The sequence below is a fragment of the Oreochromis aureus genome, linkage group 9, assembly GCF_013358895.1.
Source record: "Oreochromis aureus strain Israel breed Guangdong linkage group 9, ZZ_aureus, whole genome shotgun sequence".
In the NCBI taxonomy this organism is placed as follows: domain Eukaryota; kingdom Metazoa; phylum Chordata; class Actinopteri; order Cichliformes; family Cichlidae; genus Oreochromis; species Oreochromis aureus.
Window position 1 is genome coordinate 2624993 of NC_052950.1, and position 22382 is coordinate 2647374.

Sequence of the window (22382 nt, forward strand, 5' to 3'; positions counted from 1 at the left end):
CTAACAGTTGCTCTTATGAAATGAAATGAATTGAATCAAAATAAAACAAAATAAACCACTGTAACAATTACTACACAGTATATAAATAAAGATTTTCTGTCACGGTTTGCGGGTGCAAGCCGTGTGGGAATTAATTAGGACCAGGCAGCGGCAGCTCAAGTGCAGGTGAGAATTTATTAACAGCGATACCAATAAACAGAAATGGCGGGTGACACTAACAGGTAAACCTAAACTGGGAAAACTAACAAAGCAAACCAGAAACGAAGATGCAGGGAGGTCCGGGGAAATCACACATGGAGAGACGCAGGGAGATCGAGGGGAAACAACACAGACGAACCAGCAACGAGGACGAGTGAACACACACAATAAATACACACCAGTAATCAGGGGGATGGGAAACAGGAGGGAACACACCTGGGAGACATAACAGCTGACGAGGTGGGGGAACGTAAACAGGACACACTGACATAAAACACAGACCGTCACAATAAAACAGGAACTACACATACAAGGACACACACGGGCCGAACAGAGAAAACACTAAACAGAAGAAGAACAGAACAAAAATCACACTAAATAGAAAAACACAAAACGCTGGGTCAAACGGACCCAGGATCATGACAGTACCCCCTCGGCAAGGGCTGGCCCCAGACAGCCCAACACAAGAAAACTGCGTGCAGCAGGGCTAGGGGAGGGTCTGTGCTGACGGACGTGGGTTACTGACCTGGTAGCCTGGCTGCCCCTGGGTGGGTCCGGGATGGGCGTGAGGTTCTGGGGGCATTCCGTCTCTGGGCTGGGGCCCTGGCCGGGCCTCAGGGGCCTGGGTCCTGGTTGGTGTGTTGCCGGGGTTGTGGGCGGGTGGGTGTATGGGGGCCCGGTCCTGGCGCAGGGTGCTGCCGGTGCATCGAGCCACCTGGGGGGCTCTTCAACTGGTGGAGGAGGTTGTCACATCTTGCAGGAGCTTTCCTCTCTTCGGGAACTCTCTCTGCAGGAGGGGGAGTTACAGGAGAGGTGGAGGAAGATCTCAGCCTGGGCGTCTATTGTCTTGTGTAGTCTGGAAGATGAGTGGATGATGGGGTGGGTGTAGTTTTCTCTGTGGTGGGGTCGGGTGGACTGTCCCGGGCTCTGTGGGGCCGGGCAGCGCTGCTGCACTGGGCCCCGGTCCGGATGGGCCTGGGCCCCCTTTTCCCTGGCGGGTTGCAGAGTATGGGGGTGCCTACTGGGGTCAGCGGGGGAGCTGGCCCCAGGGAGGGTCACTGCCCTCCTTCCTTCCCTCCCATCTCCAGCTGCCTCCCTCTTCTCGCTCCACCACAGTCACCCACACATGCAGGGCCTTGGGGTAGGGGTGTGTCACCAGGGTGCAGGGAGGCATCCCCCCTCTGTCCCCTTCTGGCTGCCTCTGCCTCAATTTTATCCCACAACTTAGACATTCACATTACTCACACTCTCATTACACATACATATAGGATCTTGGGGGTGGGCACGCCACACAGAATCCAAATTACCATCAGGGTGTACACCTCACCCCTGGCGTCGTTGCCCACCTCTCAATTTAAAATACACGTAGACATTGAGGGCTAGCAGGAGGGGCTATGCGCTTACCTGCTGCTCTGGCAGGTAGCTCCATGCCCTCCTGGGTTTTAAATGCACCTTAGAACACACATACATCAACACTACATATGAGCGGGTGGAGGGAGGTTTGGAGTCTTCACACACCCCGTTCTCTGCGGCCTGCTGGAGCGGGGGGCTAGGAGGAGGAGTTGGCCGTCCGACTGGGGTCTGGAATGTGGGGCCTCCCTGCTGCTGCGGAGTCGGGCGGTCTGCTTCTCCCACCGCAGGGAAAAGGGTAACACCACCTGGGTCTGGGTGCAGTTTCCCCCTCCAGGGGCAAGGGCACCCAGACCCGGTTCTTAGAGTACGCTTGGGGAGAGTGATTGTGTGTACAGCGTCTCTTTATGTCTGTCTCCGCGTTGGTTGAGTGTGGAATAATTGCCTATGAGAGCATGAGGGTGGGAATGGATGTTTGTATCTGTGTGTGCCTGTTTGTCTGTGTCTATATGTCAGGTTGGGTATCAGACGCCACCTCTCTGGGGACATCTCAGGCCCTCCAAGGTTTGGAGGCCTATCTCCCCCCACCACTTCCCCTGCCGGTGGTGGACGCCCTCAGACATCGGTGCGTTGGTGGTTCTCTGTGTCCGGGGGTGGGCGCCCAGGTACACACCGGCTCACTCCTTGGCGGCTGCTTATGCATGAGAAAGTCAAAAAAACCAAAAACAAAACACGAGTCCAAAACCTAAGAAGAGAAACACACCAGAGCAAAGGAAAACAGAACACCTCAGGGGGCTGGCCGTGAGGACGGCAACGTGGACACAGTTCAGGGGGCCGGCCAGGGGGCCGACAGCACCGGAGCCCAGACAGTTCAGGGGGCCGGCCGTGCGGAAGGCAGCGGCAGCCACGTGGAAGCAGTTCAGGGGGCCGGTCAGGGGGCCGACAGCACCGGGGCCCAAACAGTTCAGGGGGCCGGCCGTGCGGAAGGCAGCGGCGGCCACGTGGAAGCAGTTCAGGGGGCCGACCGTGAGGGCGGCAATGGCGTCGTCGTTGGCGAACGAGGTGATGGAGCTGGTCCGGAGGCCGACCGTGCGGAAGGCAACGGTGGCGACTCAGACGGCGGGCAATCCGGGGCCGCCCACGACGGTGATGGCGCCTGGCCAGTGGCCTGGAAAGTGGCCGGTTAGCTGAAGGTGAAGACACGGAGGCTGGACCAGACGGGGCTGAAGACACGGAGGCTGGACCAGACGGGGCTGAAGACTCGGAGGCTGGACCAGACGGGGTGGCAGCAGGCGAGGGTGAAGACCCGGAGACGGCTGCAGGGGAGGGTGAAGACCCGGAGACGGCTGCAGGCGAGGGTGAAGACCCGGAGGCGGCTGCAGGCGAGGGTGAAGACCCGGAGGCGGCTGCAGGCGAGGGTGAAGACCCGGAGGCTGCTGCAGGCGTGGACCAAGAGGCTGCAGGCGACGGCGTGGAAGCTGGAGATGGAGGCGCTGCAGCTGGCGAGAATGAAGAGGCTGCAGCTGGCGTGGAAGCTGGAGATGGAGGCGCTGCAGCTGGCGAGAATGAAGAGGCTGCAGCTGGCGTGGAAGCCGGAGACGGACGCGCTGCAGGCGGCGGCGTAGAAGCCGGGGACGGACACACTGCAGGCGACGACGTGGACGGTGAGGCTGCAGCTGGCGACGGCGTGGAAGCCGGAGACGGAGGGGCTGCAGCTGGCGGCGGCGTGGAAGCCGGAGACGGAGGGGCTGCAACAGGCTGGACGGATCCCTTGGACCCTCCAGCGGAGACAGGAGACGAAGGCCGGAGCGGTCCCTCGGACCCTCCAGCGGAGACAGGAGACGAAGGCCGGAGCGGTCCCTCGGACCCTCCAGCGGAGACACGAGACGAAGGCCGGAGCGGTCCCTCGGACCTCCAGCGGAGACACGAGACGAAGGCGGAGCGGTCCTCGGACCCTCCAGCGGAGACACGAGACGAAGGCCGGAGCGGTCCCACGGACCCTCCAGCGGAGACACGAGACGAACGCCGGAGCGGTCCCACGGACCCTCCAGCAGAAGCCATAACTAAGCCAGCAGTCATGGAGGCTACTAGCTGACACGGTGGCGACTGACGATGCGCTGAGCACTGGCTCTGCCCAGGCCACGCTGACATGAAGTGGTTCCCAGGGGGCTGCTCAATCCTCAGGGGTCCAGAATCGGCTGGGGACCGAGACCCAGCCTCTGGGGAAGCCCTGGAGTGGCTAACTGTGCCAACGGCGGCTAAACCCTGAAAAGTACACTGCGTAGACATAAAGCCTTCTCCCTGCATGGAGTGAACGGGTGAATCTGGTAATACTGGAACCTGAACTGCAAGTAACCGTGACCCTGGAGGCACAGGGGCCTGACCTACAGGCGGCACTGGAGACTGAACTGAAAGCGACACTGGAGGCACTGGGGCCTGGACTACTGGAGGCACTGGGGCCTGGACTACTGGAGGCACTGGGGCCTGGACTACTGGAGGCACTGGGGCCTGGACTACTGGCGGCACAGGGGCCTGGACTACTGGAGGCACTGGGGCCTGGACTACTGGAGGCACTGGGGCCTGGACTACTGGAGGCACTGGGGCCTGGACTACTGGCGGCACAGGGGCCTGGACTACTGGCGGCACAGGGGCCTGGACTACTGCCGGCACAGGGGCCTGGACTACAGGCGGCACAGGGGCAGGGACTACAGGCGGCACAGGGGCCTGGACTACAGGCGGCACAGGGGCCTGCACTGAGGGTGAAGCTGGGAGCACTGGAGACTGCACTGAGGGTGAGGCTGGGAGCACTGGAGACTGCACTGAGGGTGAGGCTGGGAGCACTGGAGACTGCACTGAGGGTGAGGCTGGGAGCACTGGAGACTGCACTGAGGGTGAAACGGGGAGCACTGGAGACTGCACTGAGGGTGAAGCGGGGAGCACTGGAGACTGCTGCGGGGCAGCTAACTGAGCTACTGGAGGCTGGGCAGCTACTGGAGGCTGGGGAGGAGTGGCGGAGCGAGGCTGGGACGAGGAGGTGGGGAGTTTGTGTAGCTCTGAACGTGGAAGTCCCAAGAAGAAAGCAAAGGATTGCAGCAGAGTAAGCCCAGTGTCTTCCACCACATAATCCTTCTTTCGCCGCTGCTTGCTCCTCCTGCAGGGCCTGGCTTCTGAAAGCAGCGGTGGAGTGACACCAGGAAACTGAGCTGAGAGCGGCTGCTGAGAGCGGCTGCTGAGCAGGCGATGAGCTGTTCTCATAATCATCTGCCGCACAGAAGACAGCCCCAGAATGAACAGGCACACAGTCCGAAAAAGAGCCCTCACTCACCACAACCGGCGAATTAAAACTCCGGATGTCCGGCTGTGGGGTGGCGTGCCGGCGGCGCGATCGACATTTCCTCCCCGCCGACGGCTCCGACGGCCCAGGCAAGATCACATCCGGCGAGTCGGGCAGCGAGGCAGGAGTGGCAGAGAGCAGGTGAGGTGTGCGCTGAAGGAAGGCCTGAATGGTCGGAGAGAGCGAGCCAAACAGCCACGGAAGACCAGAGAAGAGCCGCTGTAGGCGTGTTTCCAAAGCGCGACGAAGCTCCTCCGGGGGATGTTCCAACCACAGGCTGAGAAGGTTCTCAACAGAGAAAATGATGTCATCCCTTGGCTCCTCCGAAGGGTCGCAAGCTGCTGGGTCCATGTTGGCTGGTTCGTGCTGTCACGGTTTGCGGGTGCAAGCCGTGTGGGAATTAATTAGGACCAGGCAGCGGCAGCTCAAGTGCAAGTGAGAATTTATTAACAGCGACACCAATAAACAGAAATGGCGGGTGACACTAACAGGTAAACCTAAACTGGGAAAACTAACAAAGCAAACCAGAAACGAAGATGCAGGGAGGTCCGGGGAAATCACATATGGAGAGACGCAGGGAGATCGAGGGGAAACAACACAGACGAACCAGCAACGAGGACGAGTGAACACACACAATAAATACACACCAGTAATCAGGGGGATGGGAAACAGGAGGGAACACACCTGGGAGACATAACAGCTGACGAGGTGGGGGAACGTAAACAGGACACACTGACATAAGACACAGACTTGTACAATAAAACAGGAACTACACATACAAGGACACACATTGGCTGAACAGAGAAAACACTAAACAGAAGAAGAACAGAACAAAAATCACACTAAATAGAAAAACACAAAACGCTGGGTCAAACGGACCCAGGATCATGACATTTTCAAAATAAAACACCAGGTCTCCTAAATTCCAACTCTTATTTTAGTCATAAAACCTTATACCTTTAAAATGGAATGGTTTCCACCTTTGAGATACCTCCAGGTACAGCTAAAACAGTTATCATTAGCTTAAACCAAATTTGTACCATTGGGCCCACACACACACATTTACTGTGTGTGTGTGGGCCCAATGTTTAATGTGTCTCTACACACATTAAACCTGAATCATAGTATTCGTTGCAGGCTTGTTTCAAGGTTCGGGAGCTGTGAGGCCTAAAACTTATGGCCGCTTCACTCAAAACTGAGCAATAAACAGAATAAACACGTGCACTTTAGTTCAGTTAGTAGTCACAAGTCCAATGAGCTTCTAAACACATTAAAACAGTTCAGCTACAACACCAAACGCTATTTCATAACGATTTAGCGATAGTATGCTTTAACTGAACATCATAATCTAAGGAGCTCAGAAGGAAAGCGTCTGGACTTCTTTAAATTTCCTTGAAGAAGTTTCATCCGAAAAGGTTCTTCAGTTCTAAGGTCAAATGGTGACCCAAAAGGGTCATGGACCCCCTATTTAGGAGTTTTGTTTTTGGGATGAACCAGTTTGTGTGTGAGTGTGTTGCTGGGTCTGAAATGCACTGGGATGTCGTGTTTGGAGAAAACTCTCCTGAGTTTCTCTGATACACCGGCTACATAGGGGATGACAATGTTGTTGTGTCTGTCTTTCTTATCCTCCCTCGCTGGTGTCTGACCTTCTTTTCTGTGCATCTTTGCTGACCTGATGAAAGCCCAGTTGGGATAACCACATGTTTTAAGAGCTTCCTTTACATGTGTGTGTTCCCTCTCTGTTCCCTCCAGGTCCCAAAACTTAAACCAGATGAAACCAGTGTCCTTTCATGTGGTCTCTCTCTTCACTTGCATACAACTGAGCAAGTGGAGAGAAAACAACTACAAGACCAGCACGAGGAGAAGCAGGACACTGGCTCATCGACCTCCATGCAGCTAAGCTGCAAGCTAATCAGTAATGCCTGGCCACAGGATCAATTTACTTTTAGTCACATGTCAGTAATTGTGGTGATATGGGACCTCAAGTCACATGTGATTATAATTACTCAAGAATGGAAGCATGGATACCCATCATTGCACTCTTCATGGGGGGGGTCTCACAGACACCATAGTTTAAGAAAAATCTTCACCTTCATTCAATGCTTTTGTGGTGAGGCGTGGTCGGTGGTGCATCCGCGATCACGCCCGCCATGTTAAAAAATACGGGGAAGCAGGGGTTGTTGGGTATTGTGGTGTGATGCATGTCAATAAAGATGGCTCAAAACTATGACTCGTGGACACGCCGTGCCTTATTCACACCACAGCTATAGAGATTGAAAATGTGACGTTATTCCGGGGTAAAACCGCAAAGGATTCTGGGAACGCGTGGCAAGCGGTACTAGCGCATGCAGGCTTTCACATGAAAACAGTCACACAGCGATAAAAAGAAACACAAAGAATGGCAAGAAGCTGTTGTATTATTAACTGCAATAGCCGGTCGCATGACAGCCACGGGAAGCCGACGGGTAAAGAGATTGTTTTTTATCGGATTACGTCGTGGAAGAGAAATTGTTCAAGCCATGTTTCCGAAGTAACAAAGAGCCGACGGATGGCCTGGATTGCAGCCATTCGAAGACCAAATATAACGTCCCAGAACACTCCAGCTCACAGGTTAGTCTGCTCCAAGCATTTCCACAAAGGTACGTCTTCTGTTGTAGTTATTACGTAATTTATCACAACATAATTGATGATGTAGGTTACAAATAAGTCTTATATTGATTTGAATTGAATTTGTTGCGCTATGCTGCTTTGTTCACTGTGGCTTTGCGGGCTAATGTTTGTTGTGTTTTGTAGGAAAACCAGCCTACAAAATGCTGGAATGTGATCCAGACTGGGCGCCTCTATCAACCTGGGTCATACCGAGTTTAAAGCTGCTACCACAGCCAGATTTGATCGGTTAAGAGAGAGAGCGACATCAAAACAGCCACGAAACGTCCCGCCTATATGTGCCCAAGGGTTGTATTGAAGCAATCAAGTGATGAATAACTGTTTTCCAATGTTGTTTTTTTTTTTTTGTTGCATTGTTGATTTGTTTTTCACTGAAGCAGCTAATAAAGCATGATGGATTTTTACAATTTTGCCTCTTTCTTGTAAGATTCTATAATAGAATGAAACAATAATGCCAGTTATAAATAAAGACAAAAAATTGAATGAATTACGAAACACTCATTTTATTTCTATTAGATCTGAAAATGTTGTGTAATACTACAACCTGAAACGACAAATAGATGTGTTTGCCTGTACAGGAGATAAAGGAAAAGAATGTAACAACAGCTGTGAAATGGAATAGTCCAAATCACCAAAGTAAACTGGACCTGGGCTTGTTGCAGGGATCTGAAGTTAATAAACATCTTGTGAGTGTCTGCACTCACACTTAGGACCATATAATAATAAATATGTGCGTGATGAAAGTTGGGCAGCACGCTAACGTCCTTACTCCACTCTGTATGCTTGTATGGGTCTGACGCTTTCACTCCTTTGATTTTTTCCTCGTCCTTTTTTTTTTGCCTTTTCGTCACGTCTGTCTTTGTATGGACCTGCTGTGTTCTCCCTCGTTTTGTACATAACTGTTTTTGGGGCAAATAAAATGCAAGTAGGGATTAAAACCGCAGAATTAATGATTACCAGTGCTGGAAATGCTAGCGCCTGATGCAGTGTTTTGATTTTGTTGCCACTCGTACCCACAATGCAGTGCGCGAAAGTCACGTGGTCTGTCACTCTCTATATAACCACAAAAAACACACACACACTATTGTGCTAAATTTTTAATATTCATCACAAGTAGGAACAAAACACTGAACAGGTGACTTTCTTGTATATCAAAATATTCCACTTCTTGTGTTGTTCCTCTGATAATTGTGTTTTTATTAAATAAAAATAAGCTTAATTCTTTATAGGGCTGCATCAAGTATTTTGGGTAATTCGATTACAAAGAATTCTGGACAGAAATTCTTTGCTTCGATGCTTCGTTTAAGGCACAGCTCTGTAGAGCGCCACTGTCACTGTGGAAACGCAAACGCAAGCTTTTCACCCACATTTGCGACTAAAAACAGACCTGCAATACAAACGTATTCAGGAGCACGTGAATAAAAAGTCTGACAACACACAGCCCCCAGTTTTAATCAGAAGCACTGATAACCCAACAGCAGCAGCAATGATGACGCTGGCACAGTTACACAATGCAAAGAGCAAACAGGTGGAGCTGTTACTGAGACGATTAGTTCAGGTTGAATGAAAGAAAAGTTGTTTCTAGCATCCAAAACATTAGTGCTGTTCCTGTAGTCCATCTTAGTTTTTCAATTCAGTGAGAAAAAGTGAGTTTGTTGATCAAAGGACCTGATCAACAAACTCAACAAACTAGTTTATTATGTGAATGTCACATGTGGCCAGTTTTCTCACAGACTTTTAGAAAAACATTCAGCTTTGACAGGTGAAGTAACAGAAACAAGCATACACACACCTAAAACTTACCGAGGAAGCGGAATGTCCTGCGCACCAGCGGGTTGAGGTAACAGCAGTCTCCGGTGGCCACCGTCTTCTCTAAACGGTCAAACTCTTTGGACGTGTACTGGACCAGAAAGAGCACAGTCTCTGTCACTGTGATCTAGGAGAAACAGGGGCCACATACACAAACAAAGACAACAGATTACTGAAAGGCGCAGCACTTTATCTGTGAGTGGGTGCTGCTAGTGTGGGTGGTGTCATTTTGTCAGTCATTCGTCCCAGTGCTCTTAGTGGGCTCCATCACTACTGACACAGCTGCTGAATACACAAAAGGACTCAAGCCTGTCTATGCGCAAATATGTATGTTTTTGAAAACAGGACCTAGCTCACTTTCTACACAACTCTTATGCTCTCTAAAGCTGACTATTAGCCAAAGAAAGCTGCTACAGACAAACATGGTAGGCCACTGATCCTTACACTATAGAAGTCTTCCAGTCCCCAGGGTGAGGTCTGAAAAGCTGGAGCAAACGTCTAAATCAGAGATGGATGGAAACTTTTCAAAACAAGAAATTTTTCTAAACAGCTGTTTACGTCAGGCAGCTTCAATGCAACGTTACATTAAAGATGAACAAACTGCATTTAGATTATTTTCAGACACTGATGCCAGTGAGCAGCAGAATGGTGAATGTGTAACTGATCCAAAGAAGCCGGTGTGTGTTTGTGGAATGAAAGAACAGTGTAACAGTGTAACAGTCTGAATCACTGACATGTGTGTGGCACTGAGGGATATCACACTTTATTAAACACGCAGTTCCTGTTAGCAGACACACTCGTGTTTAGGTTGGGTCTGGATGTGGGATTTCTCTTCATGAGGAGAAAAATATGAAAGATCATGCCACTTGCTTTTTAGAGAACATAATAGCTTTTAGACACTGTGGCTCAGGGAGCCAGTAAAAAGTGATAGAAACCTAAGGTGACCAACACCAAAGGGTACGGGGGTTCACGCAGTCACTCCTCTTCAGCTAGGGCAGTGTTTCCCAACCACTGCACCGCGGCACATAGGTGTGCCGTGAGAAATGATCAGGTGTGCCGTGGAAGATTATCTGGTTCCACCTGATTAGTGCTCTAAGGCTACGTTCACACTGCAGGCCAAAGCGCATCAAATCCGACTTTTTTGACCCTATGCGACCCGTATCCGATCATGGTATGACAGTGTGAACGGCACAAATCCGATATTTTCAAATCCGTTCTGGGTCACTTTCGTATGTGGTACTGAATCCGATACATATCTGATGTTTTAGAAAGCGACTGCTGTTTGAACGGTCATGTTGCATTAAATCCGTCTTTTACGTCACTGACACAAGACAGATGCCAATTATCAGCGCCCGAGAAGACATCGTGAACGCTTCCTGGTCATCCAGTGTAGATGTTAGTGAAACTGTTGGGAAGACAACGTTGGAGAAACGTGAACATTTTATTTGTACTGTATAATCTGCAGATTATCCTTTGAAGCACCGCTCCTCTAAAACAGCAATAAGGATCATTATTAGGCCATATGTAAATAACAAAATGACTTTACAACTTAAAGCAAAATTGGGACACGTAAAATCCGAAACAATTATTTATATTAAGGCCATCAGTCAAACAATACTGTTTGCTCTGGATCTAAACAGAGCGCGTTGTGTGTGACGTCTTCTTTTGCGCATGCGGGCCGCTTTGAGCGTTCACACTAGAGCGCGTTTGCTGTCGCATTTTATTTGTAGTGTGAACAAGCAGACCAAAAAATCGGAATTGATCAAAAAATCGGAAGCATTAAGACCTGCAGTGTGAACGTAGCCTAAGTGATCGGCGTGGGTATTGGGCAGAACAATTACATTCTCTTCCACTAGAGGGCAGTGCAACTACCTGCTCTAATTAAATGAGTTGCCACCTGCCAGTAAAACAGAAGAAGAAATTACATAACCGTCATGCTGTGAGTGCGATGATGCAGCCCGTAATAGCAATAGATACATATGTGAAAGGAGAAAGTAGTCAGTGTGACCTGGTCCTGGAGAAAACTCCGACCCAGATGAGGACCTAGCATGAGCACTGGTCAGAAGAAAGCACAAAAGGTATACTGGGGACAAACCGTGCCAATACCCGATGCACAGGGATAAATGATCAATACGCTTTCTGTGACATTTTTGTTTTTGGTGTGCCGTGTGATTTTTCTAATGTGAAAAGGTCGGGAAACATATCAGGCTGTAACCTCCACTTCTGAAAAATGAAGCCCCACACACACTTCTCTGACATCTATGACTTAGCGTCAGACACACAAATAACCTTGCAAACAGGATTTAAGCATTGAAACAAATCCTTCCCAAGAGGAAACTAGGAAGGAACAGGATGGGAGGACAGGAAGGAAACAGGAAACAGGGAGGAACAGTCCCAGGAAAATCAAATTCTTCATAAAATTTAAACTGCTCTTGTGGAAACACCAATAAAGACATCAAAACACAGATTTAATGCATAAAAGTCCAAAGTCTGTTGACCCGAATAAAGTTTGAATGATGTTCCTGCGATAAAGGATGGCCGAGATGGCAGGGCTTCAAACTGGCCTGGGTTAGTGCCCTTTCTCTGACACTTTTCCCATTCAAATGAATGGGAAAAAGGGTTTTTAGATCAAGCCACATGCAACAATATAAATGTGTGGGTTATCTCAAAGCTGCAAGAAGTTTTCTTTTAAAATTTCAGGCAGAAGAAGAATAAAAACAAACAAACAAGAAAGCGAAAATTTCTGAAGAAATTTTGAGTGTGTCTGTGCCACGGCCGGGACAACTGGCAGAAGACATCAGGATGGCGCTTTATACAACATGCCACACTCACCCACTCACACAAGCACTCAACTCTATGATTTTAAGGGTTTACTGACTAACATTCACACTCCGATGGATGCATCAGAGAGCAACTTGGGGGTTAGTATCCTGGCCAAGGATATCTGGCATGCAGACTGGCGGAGCCAGGGATCAAACCACCAACCTTCCCATCAGTAGACGAAATGCTTGATTAAATGCGTTTGTGAAAAAAAAGCATACTGAACTGGAAAAATGGTTTTGCTTTTGAAACATTGTAAGTGTAAATATGTATAATTAACAAATAATTAAGAAATTCTAATTGTTTTTATAGTCTATTAGCACTGATAACAGGAATATGTGGCTGTGTGTTTATCTGCACAGGTCAGGGATGAACCTCATTACCCAACCTGTTGTGGGTAATGGATCTCATCATCTAGCCTGCTGTTGCTAGCTAAAAAATTGAGCACTTTCCCCTTTGGTCCAAACAGGGCTACTTCTAGCTACCAAAAGCTAACAGGCTAATGTTGATGTTTCAAAATGCCAAAGTCCAAAAGCAATAAAGGATGTCTATAATGTCTACTGACCGTCACATGCACAACATTTGCTGCAACACTCTGAGGTCAAATCCTTCTTACAGCAGCTGCATCATGTCTGTTCTGTGGGCTTCACACATCTTCACTTCATCACATTATCTCTGAACATGTAATATTTCTGTCCCACAGCCCAAGAAGCACTGGCTCCCTGCAGGCAGACAAGTTTGTTTCTGTTTTCAGTTCTGGAAGTGAAAAATCTGTGACAAGAGAAAAATCCTGTCCTTCTTCAATTAAACAGTTCACCAGGTCCTTAACTGGCCTCTCCCTTCAGTGCAATTCCACATAGGAAATGTTTTTTTTAGAGAGATTCAGATAAAAAATACGCAAGTAAAATACAAAATAAGTAACAACATCTAAACAGGGAACAGGAGCACAAAAGGAAACCTGACAGAAGGAAGACGCAGAAGGAAGACGCAGAAGGAAAAAGTGATGAAGACTAAAGAACAGGGAATACGAGGGAAAAAGGATAACCTGGAAATCATGGAATAAACTATAAAGAATTATTACAAAAAGAAACTAGACTGCAAAAGGTGATGAAACTGAATCGAAGAAAACCTGAAAGCCTAAACATGGATAAACCAAAGAGCAGCTAAAAACCAAAATTCAGAACACCACTTTCTCTCACAAGTTTTTCCCTGCAAATAGTTTATCTGCCAGTCTGTTGGGACAGTTAACTAAGCAGTATATTTGTCTCCTCCTGGGATCAAACCAGGGATCAAACCAGGCCGCTTTCACTTATTAGGTGAGTGTAAAGCACTGCACTCTGGAGCCACTGAAACACTCCACACAATAAATCTCTTACATTAGACGACTGATTAAATATAACCCAATAAAACTCAATGCCAGCGCGACTGGCACCAGGTGGAGTGGAACTGATGACCACGTCAGCTCCTCATCATTAATATGAGGAGCTGTATTTCCATGGTGACACTGGTAGGGATGTACTGGGATAGGGGTGTGACATGAAATATACTGCACACCGTGATAGTCGTAACATCAGTAACAGCATGCAGGGCCTGCACTGTGCTCAGTAACACGTATATGCTGCACTGACAACTTTAAAGCCTGTTTTTCAAACAGAGCCACATGAGCCGATCTGACGATGATGAGGATCAGACTATGCTGGCTAAAAGTCACAGTTTTATCCTTTATTGCACACATATATGTATTGTAGAATAGACCGTTACACTCAGACACTAACAGCAGGGAGAATTCCCCTCTCTGAGGAATTTGAGGGGGATGATCTGCCTGGACTATTGGTGGCACCGGAAGGTACAAAACTTTAATGCTGACTCTGCTAAACCGGAAGTTCTCCCCCAAGTTTTTGACCAATCAATCCTGATTTTATAACTTACAATAAAAAGTGTTTACCTGGAAAAAGAAGAGCTCAAAGAAATCATTAAAAGCCCCAAATTACCATGACATTCGTGCCCATTGTGAGTGTATGGAAACCTTTAACCACACCAGTATAGTTAGTAATTAAAACCTCAAGATGTCTTCTAGAAGCCAGTGCATTGTAGTAATGATACTATTTTTAGAGCCTCATCTCCTGACTTCGGTTCAGAAGATGAAGCTTTAGGTGAGGAGGAAGACGAGGAGGTGGAAATGAGAGAGGAGAAAGAGTCGTGGAGGAGAAGGCAGATGAAGAAAGACACAATAAGGAAAGAGATGATGGAAATATACATGTACAAATGCTAAATAGTCAAATATAGTCTGTGATCCTAAAATTAAACGTTACTTATGCGGTCTCTTGGATACATAAATACATAAAAAGTGAATAGAAAGAAAAGCAAGATTCATTTCAGCCACTGTATTAAAGATGGTGGGAAACAAGGCAAGCTGGGGAAAAACTAAACTAAAACCTAAACTGGGATAAACTAAAACTAACACACACTGTTCCAAAAAATCCTAATATAAAAGTATTTTACTGTGCATTTTACAGTTTTGTTCTGTTCTTCTAGAATATCATTAAATTTACATAAATAGACTGTGACTTCACATTTCAAATGTAAATTAACGTTAAATCACTGTAATGTAATAAAACATAATTTTCATGTTTTTTACATGTATCTGTCTGTACATATGCATATTTAGATTGTTAAAATATTCACAAATGTATCATGATGTCACAAATATCTGTCTGTTATTTGAAAGATTGAACTGTTGAATTCAAATGTAATACTATGGAAAAGTATAGAACATGATTCCTATAAGCTTGTGTTACATCACATAAGTATTATTATCATTGCTATTTAGGGCCATCGTGGCTCAAGAGTGGCTCGCCTTGTGATCAGAAGGCTGCTGGTTCGAGTCCCGGCTCGGACACTCTCGGTCATTGGTCGTTGGTCAAGACTCTTCACCTACCGCCTACTGGTGATGGCCAGAGGGACCGATGGTGCGATATGGCAGCCTCACCTCTGTCAGTCTGTCCCAGGGCATGCAACCCATTATTATTTAAACTAACTGTTAACTGTGCATTTAAGTATTATGATTCATATTGCCACATTCATTGACCTTGTTTACAGGTAATTTCATTGTTTAATCACGTTAAAATGTTCCTAATTTAATGTTTAAAAGCACTTGGAAAAAGCAGAATCCCATGTAAAATTAGGGCAACAAACTGTATTGTCATTACTGAAAATAACCGTATTTTTATGAGAAAGTTATTTTCTGTCATTTCTGTTTCTGTTAGGATTAGTATTTTGGCGCCCCAGCTACCGGAACATTACCGTTTTTTAAGATGTTTTTTTAACAGTGTAGATATAGATATATATGTATATACATATATATATATCTATATCTATATATAGATATAGATATATATAGATATAGATGTATATATACGTGTGTGTGTGTGTGTGTGTGTGTGCATCTGACACATCACACCTGCAGCCATTCTGGTCATTGAGTTGGATTAGGTGGGCGGAGGATGCTAGACAGACTTGGCACACCTACACTTATAGTGAGGGTGTTCTGGGAATGCCTAGCATAGACCCAGGAGATCTTCAGCTCCCACTTCTTACAGAATTTTGAGGGAGGCTGATACAAGGAACTGCGGCCACAAGGTGGTTGGTCCCTGTGGTGGCAGTAATCCCCAAACCAGAGTGGACACTGGGGGCAAAGAGAGTCATCAAGTTGAAGAAGGAGGCTGGTTAGCCTGTGGGACAAGGTGGGCAGCTGACAGGTAGCAGCAGGTCGGGTGGTTGCTGAAGCAAAAAGTCGGGTGTGGGAGATGTTTGGTGAGCATAGAAAATGACTTTCAGTCTACTTACGTAAAGGCCTGAGGTTTACATGTGTTGTACTTTTCTTAACACACCCTTACATCCTGAGGTCTCTGCTGGCAAAGGTAGCCCTCTTCTCCTGGTCATGGAAATATGGTGACGTTCCATCCGTCCATTTATTTTTGCATTTTTAGAATTAAAATAAGTAATAATAACTACTGCCATCTCAGACATCATCAGGTGCCATTGCTAGGCTGCAAATGTCACAGTAAAGCAGTGTGACAAGTAAAAAAGGGACAAAAGACAAATCTTCTGCTGTTTTTATCATGGGAGAAACTTGTGCTGTTGCCATGGTTTCACCCATTTTATCATGAGGAACAACAAAAGACATGGAGGAGTAGGCTCCACATGCTCAGCACATCTCTGTTCTTACACCTCTCACTTTGAAAGAAATCCCCCACACACATATGTGCTGTCAGGACTACAGCACGGTTCTTACATGACTGTGACAGAGTTTCGATCTCCTGATTTCATGCTTAATGTTAAATGTATTCTGCATACATGGCCACACTACTGTATCGTGGGCGGATCACTTTGCTTTACGGCTACAAGCACACTTTAAGTAGAGACAGAATCCCTTTCTAAGGAATCAAACATCATTAAAATACCAGCAAAGAACACAAACAAGCTTCTCACTGTGCTACAACATCATATTTCCACTACATCATTTTTGTAGTCCATGCATAATTATCTAGGTTATGAAATAGTTTACAGTATTATCTTAGAATAATCTACAGTAAGAAGTATTAAAGACGGTTCAAGTCCCAGAAGTTCACCTGAGCTCAGCTAATGTAATGCTAAGAGAAACTGGGAAATCCCAAGAGCTCCATCTCAGACCCTGTGGGCTGTAATTAGCACATTAAATATTGAAGTTCATGACAGTACAGTTAGAAAGACACTGAAGAAATATGTTTGGAGGTTCCCATGGGAAGCTGAACAAACAAGACTTTTGGAACAAAGTTCTCTGAACAGATGAGACATGAGTGGAGATGCTGGTCACCTGGGCACTCCACATTCACTGAGTCAACCACAAACTCTTATCTATACCAAACTATTCCAGAGTCAGAGGTGAGGCCCACTCAATGTCCAGACCTTGAAATGCTGCGGTAGGACCTCAAGAGAGCTGTGCATAAAGGAATGACCACAAACGTCACTAAACTGAAGCATCTGTGAAAAACAGCGGGCCAGAATTCCTCAGATTTAGTTAAATAAATAATGGCACAGTGTATTATTTCATGTGTTCTTCTGGTTTTATTTGACTACATTTACCTGGTAAGGATCAGATGATTTACTCTCTACCTTGCTGCTCAGTAGCTTGTAAAACTGGGAGCTGGTCTGTTTGTCAGAGAGACAGAAATATCCTGCTCTACGTTGTTTCACAGCTTTTATTTTTACCCCCAGTTTATAAACAAAACCACATTTTAATGATATTGGATGTTCAAAGAAAGAGACAGGAGAACTGTGGGAAATAATACCATTTCAGTGTGCCGTATTCCACTCGAGGCATCGAGGACATCTTTTTCTGACAGACACATTTTGGCTCCTGGTCTTCAGATTGTTGACCATGGACATGTTATTACCATAAGTTATCACTTCAGGGGTTATTATTAAAAGTCTTGTATGCTAGGGTTAGCCAGAGCCTGTAGCAACCACAGTGTATTGCCTGTGATCATCATTGAAAATGGCAAGAAATGGCTCAGGGGCTCCCTGATTTCCAAAAAGCCTGAGCAGCACTTTGTCCCACTTTCTCATTGGCTGTAACACAAGCTGACAGCTCCACAGTCACAATGTGCTACTTGTTTAGTCCCTTAACCACCTCTCTGCCCTCTCTCTGTCCTTATCCTCCTCACTGTAGAGCTATACGCCATTGGTTAAGTCAGGCTGACAAGGCCAGGGTGACCTCAGCAGCTCCTCTGTCAGGGCTGAACTTGCTCACTTCTTTCAGTCTCTTCTCTTTGAATCTTCCTTATTTAATTTCACACCAGTCTATATCACAGCACTGAGCTCTGTTCATCAGTAAGACAGAATCCACTTACACTGAACCAGCGTCTCAATACGTCTCCATTCTCAAGCCAATAATTGGGTTTGCAGTGGCAACCCATTTTACCAGGACAGTGAGACTTAGCTAGTAAACAGAAGAAGATTTGAGCATGCTGACACCGAGAGATTCCCAGGACATTTTAAGACACTGAAGCCTCTCGCCTGTGTGGTATGCAGTGGTACACAGCAGTCATTTAAAAGGAGGCTATGAGCAGTGGCCCAAAACAAGCAGCCCCATCAATGACTGGCCACCACGGTGAACAAAGAAGAGCTGTTGATGCTCATCTTGCTAGAAAAGGTTGCAGAACCATCTATTAAGACTCAGAGAGACATATTTTAAGCATAAAAGCATGCAGGAATTTAGAAATGCCTGTGTGGTTCAGAATGATGATGACTGTGCTGATCAGGGGCAGGGAGTGTTTTCATATGTAAGGTTATGCATTCAAAAAGTTTCCTTTTAACAGAAAACAAAACACACAGACCAAGATGACTAGAGATATATATTAACTATTATTAAATGCAGAGTGGTGTATAAATACATAATGAGTGAAAAAAGGTGTCTAAATATTGGCATCAAACTAAGTTGTGTGCTCGGATTCATGTATTGAAGAAAAAAGTTCCAAATGTATCCAAAGCAGATGTTGCTTCCACCAAACCAAGTCTCCTAACAACGACACATCTGTTTAGGCACATTGGTTTTCTCTCCAACATGAGCACCAGTGTTTACCTTTTTGGCTCTTTTGTAAGATAAATTATGAAGGTGATTGTTATGGCTGCACAGAGGTCTGTGAACCCTTTTAATAAACTAAAACACACCCCACCACAGCATGGTTACACACTTACTTATTCAGTCATTTATGTTTCTGTGGGGATGAGCACAGCATGAAGAGTAACATGAAACTTGTATGAATGAAATGAAAATTAAAATCAACCTTTAAGTTTGAATATTGAATCTTAATATCTAAATTATGATGAGTTTGCATTTTCAACCCAAACAGCAGCACATGGGACCAGTGCAGAAACAGAAAGAGAGCCTTTCCCCATTATGAAACTGGAAGTGCCTGCAACATAGCAAACAACCGTGTTGGGCCACACCTCAAAATCTTAAAATTCAGGTGTTTTCAGTCCGACAGGTACACCACCTGTCAAAGGTTTTGACAGGTGGTTCAAGTCCAATGAATAGCTTAATGATAGAAAGGTAAGTGGTGACTTAACTGGTTTAACTGCCAGAGGTTAAGAAAGGGTTAGGTTACCCCAAAGTGAAAATAATGTACATTTCAGAATTATACAGAAAGGCCTTTTTCAGGGAACACAACATGGGTTAACAACTTAAATCTGTTCTGCAACAATGGAGGCTGATCAGGCCTTGGAAGCTGGTGCTGCTAATTCCTACAGCTGTTCCAACTTTCCTGGATTACTTCCAGCCACCTCTGTCTGTATAAAGCAGTGTTGAACACACTGTGGTACCATACCCTCGTCAGCATCAGTCGAACAGTATTGTACTGCAGAAAGTAGTGTGGCGAGAAAAAGGCAATTAACAGTGGAAGAGAGACAGAGCATCATAACACTCATAAATGTAGGTCTGTGCTACAGAGAGACTGCAAAGGAAGTCAAGGTGTCAGTGCCCATAGGTGTGATTGTGAGTCCGAATGGGTCCGAATGGCTGTCCGTCTCTGTTAGTCCTGCAACAGACTGGAGACCTGTCCAGGGGGTCTGCCTCTGCCCCCCCCCGACAGGGATAAGCAGAACAGAATGGATGGATGCGTTTTAAAGAAATGGCTGTTGCAAACTACCATAGGCCGTAAATGGCATGTTGTGTGGCATGCTTCATCATCCAACATAGAAAAAATAACATAAACAAAAAATCTATCAATAAATATTCCGACCTGTCTAATGTGTAATATTAACAGGAGGCTGAGGGTCTGTGTGCAGCACAAAACCAGCTGCACCACCTCTGGGCTTTCTGGCTAAGCCCAGTCAGCATCAGAGCAAATCTGTCTAAAAGCCAGACTGCAAACATAGCAGTGTTAACCAGATCTGTGACAAGCATCAGTGTTGGAAAAACATCTTGTTTGTTCCTTACACCTCTATGCAAACTGACTGGCATGGCTTCACAGAGATGAATGCCAGCACTCTGCGCTGGGACAACTGAAAATAACAGCTAACAAATCACTTTAGTTTCCAAATCCCAGTCTCTACAGATCTGCCTTTAACACTGGGAACACTGGATCTGTCACAGATATTGGAAATATCCTTGCTTCAATAGTTCAATTAAGCTTCTGGATTTAAAGGTGTAAGAAGCACACAGAGGCCTGCCTCCCAGCACAATTCAACCCCCTACAGGAGCAACCCTTCCACTGAGGATGCTACTGCCATCACTCTTCATACCACGCTGACCCTCCTGGAACACTCAGGTAAATAGATTACAGGTAAGCATTCAGTACGCCGGACATCATAGTGCAGACTGCTGGACCTGAAGCTCCCACGTTCAGCCTGTGCCTGGATTAAAGTCTTTCTTTTAAACAGACCACAGCGTGTAAAACTCGCCCCCCACCTCACTCCCCCCTCACACTTTCTGAGGGTCCTGAAGCAGAAGCTACTGGTGACGTTCTACAGAACAACCATTGAGAGTGTACTCACATGCTGCATCATAGCCTTGCAGGAAGTTCAGCTAGCCAAAAAGAAAAAAATCATCAGTTGCCCCCGTCCCCACCTGGAGGAGATCGCCACCTCTTGCTGCCTTAGATGGGTCAAAGTCACCCTTTCTGACCCCTTCTATCTTTTTTGAATAACAAAGATTGAAGACAACACTGGATATTGTGTAAAGCGGGGTGTATGGTCCAGCACTGCTGGTGCGTTCACTGTGTGCTCCAGTCCAGGGATGGCCATCCTGCTTTAGTACAAGTGACCTGTGCAGCCATCTTGCTTGTGCTGTTGTGGGTCAGTCCCACAGCGACAGAGAAACGCAAAGTTTAAACACACAGAGAGCTGAAGTGAAACCAAGTGTTAAAAACAATGACTGCAGCCACTGTCTCTGCTTCTCATGCTGTCATTTCTGATCTCGTAAGTTTTTTGCTTCGCTGTCTCTCCTCTTTTTGACGAGCTCAAACATTTTGTGTTGTGCGCTCTTATTTCCTTCTCTTCTTAGGAAAGACAGATCGATAGATCAACTGTCAGGTTATAGTTATCTTTTCACTTTACATAGCAGCTGCACCATCTGTTGTAAATACACATGGAAAATGATAAGAATTTAGTGATTCCGATTCCATTATTCAATTCTCTTATTGATTCTCATTGTGTTGTCACCAGCTCCCCTCTGAGAGCTACCACCATCACTACACAGCATATCAAAGACATTACATTTGTGCACATTAACTGCATGCAGTGTTTATACATGTTGGAGGGATTTCCTCTCCTCGTTGTGATCAGAGTTGGGTCATTACTCAAAAAAAGTAATCTATTACACATATTACACTGAACACTTTTATTAAAAGTAATACAGTATGTTACTTAATTACTGCTACAAGAAAATAATTCATTACACTACTCATATTATTACTTTCATCTCACTCTGTAAAATGACCTGAAACACACGGTCTCATAATTACCATTAACTATATAAACCTGAGGCTACGATGCCACACAGCTAATCCTGATGAAGACACACGTATGATCTTTCTCTTAGTGTTAAGGCATGAAAACAAAGCAAAGATGTAAACCAGCACAAAGACACTTCGATCACAGTAGTGATACTGTACAAACACCACGAGGTGGAAATGCAGGCTGCAGCCTAACTGCTCATCACTTTGTTAGCTAATAAACTTCAACGACAGCTCACAAATGACGGCTCTTGGTTAGCTTAGCGTTAGCGTGTTGTCTGTGCAGCTGCTTCTGTCCTGGAGCAGTCTCCACTTTATCATCGTGCTCTTATCCTTTTGTGCAATAAAAATAAAACGTCCACATCCATGCTGTAAACTGTGCCACTACTTTACCAAAGGTGAGTCAGTCCCCATGAACTCCTATATTAAATCGTCTAACTTTACAGCTTTTGTATTTGAATTTCTCTGACCAATGACTGATGGCATTTGAAAAGCACAGAGTAGCAGGATTCCATCAGGACAAGCAAGGCAGGCCTTTTCCTGTCAAATCTAAAAGCATTTATTCAGGTTTGATCTTCAGGTTCAAGTTCAAACCTGAAGATGATCCTTACATCTCAACCAGTGTTTGGCCTGTTTGCATCCATTCTTTGCATTGCTGCAATCTAGCGGCTGCAGGAAGGACAATGTTTCTGGAATCTGGATGGTGCCAG

At 46.2% G+C, this 22382-nt stretch overlaps 1 protein-coding gene across 1 annotated transcript in view; it reads right to left on the bottom strand.

Annotated features, from left to right (window-relative positions):
* The window catches only part of plppr5b (phospholipid phosphatase related 5b), a 140716-nt gene that overhangs the window by 89607 nt on the left and 28727 nt on the right, over positions 1-22382 (bottom strand). Inside the window, exon 4 of the mRNA XM_039616916.1 lies at positions 9353-9485. Coding sequence (XP_039472850.1) covers positions 9353-9485 — 133 coding nt within the window. The remainder of the gene's footprint in view (positions 1-9352; positions 9486-22382) is intronic.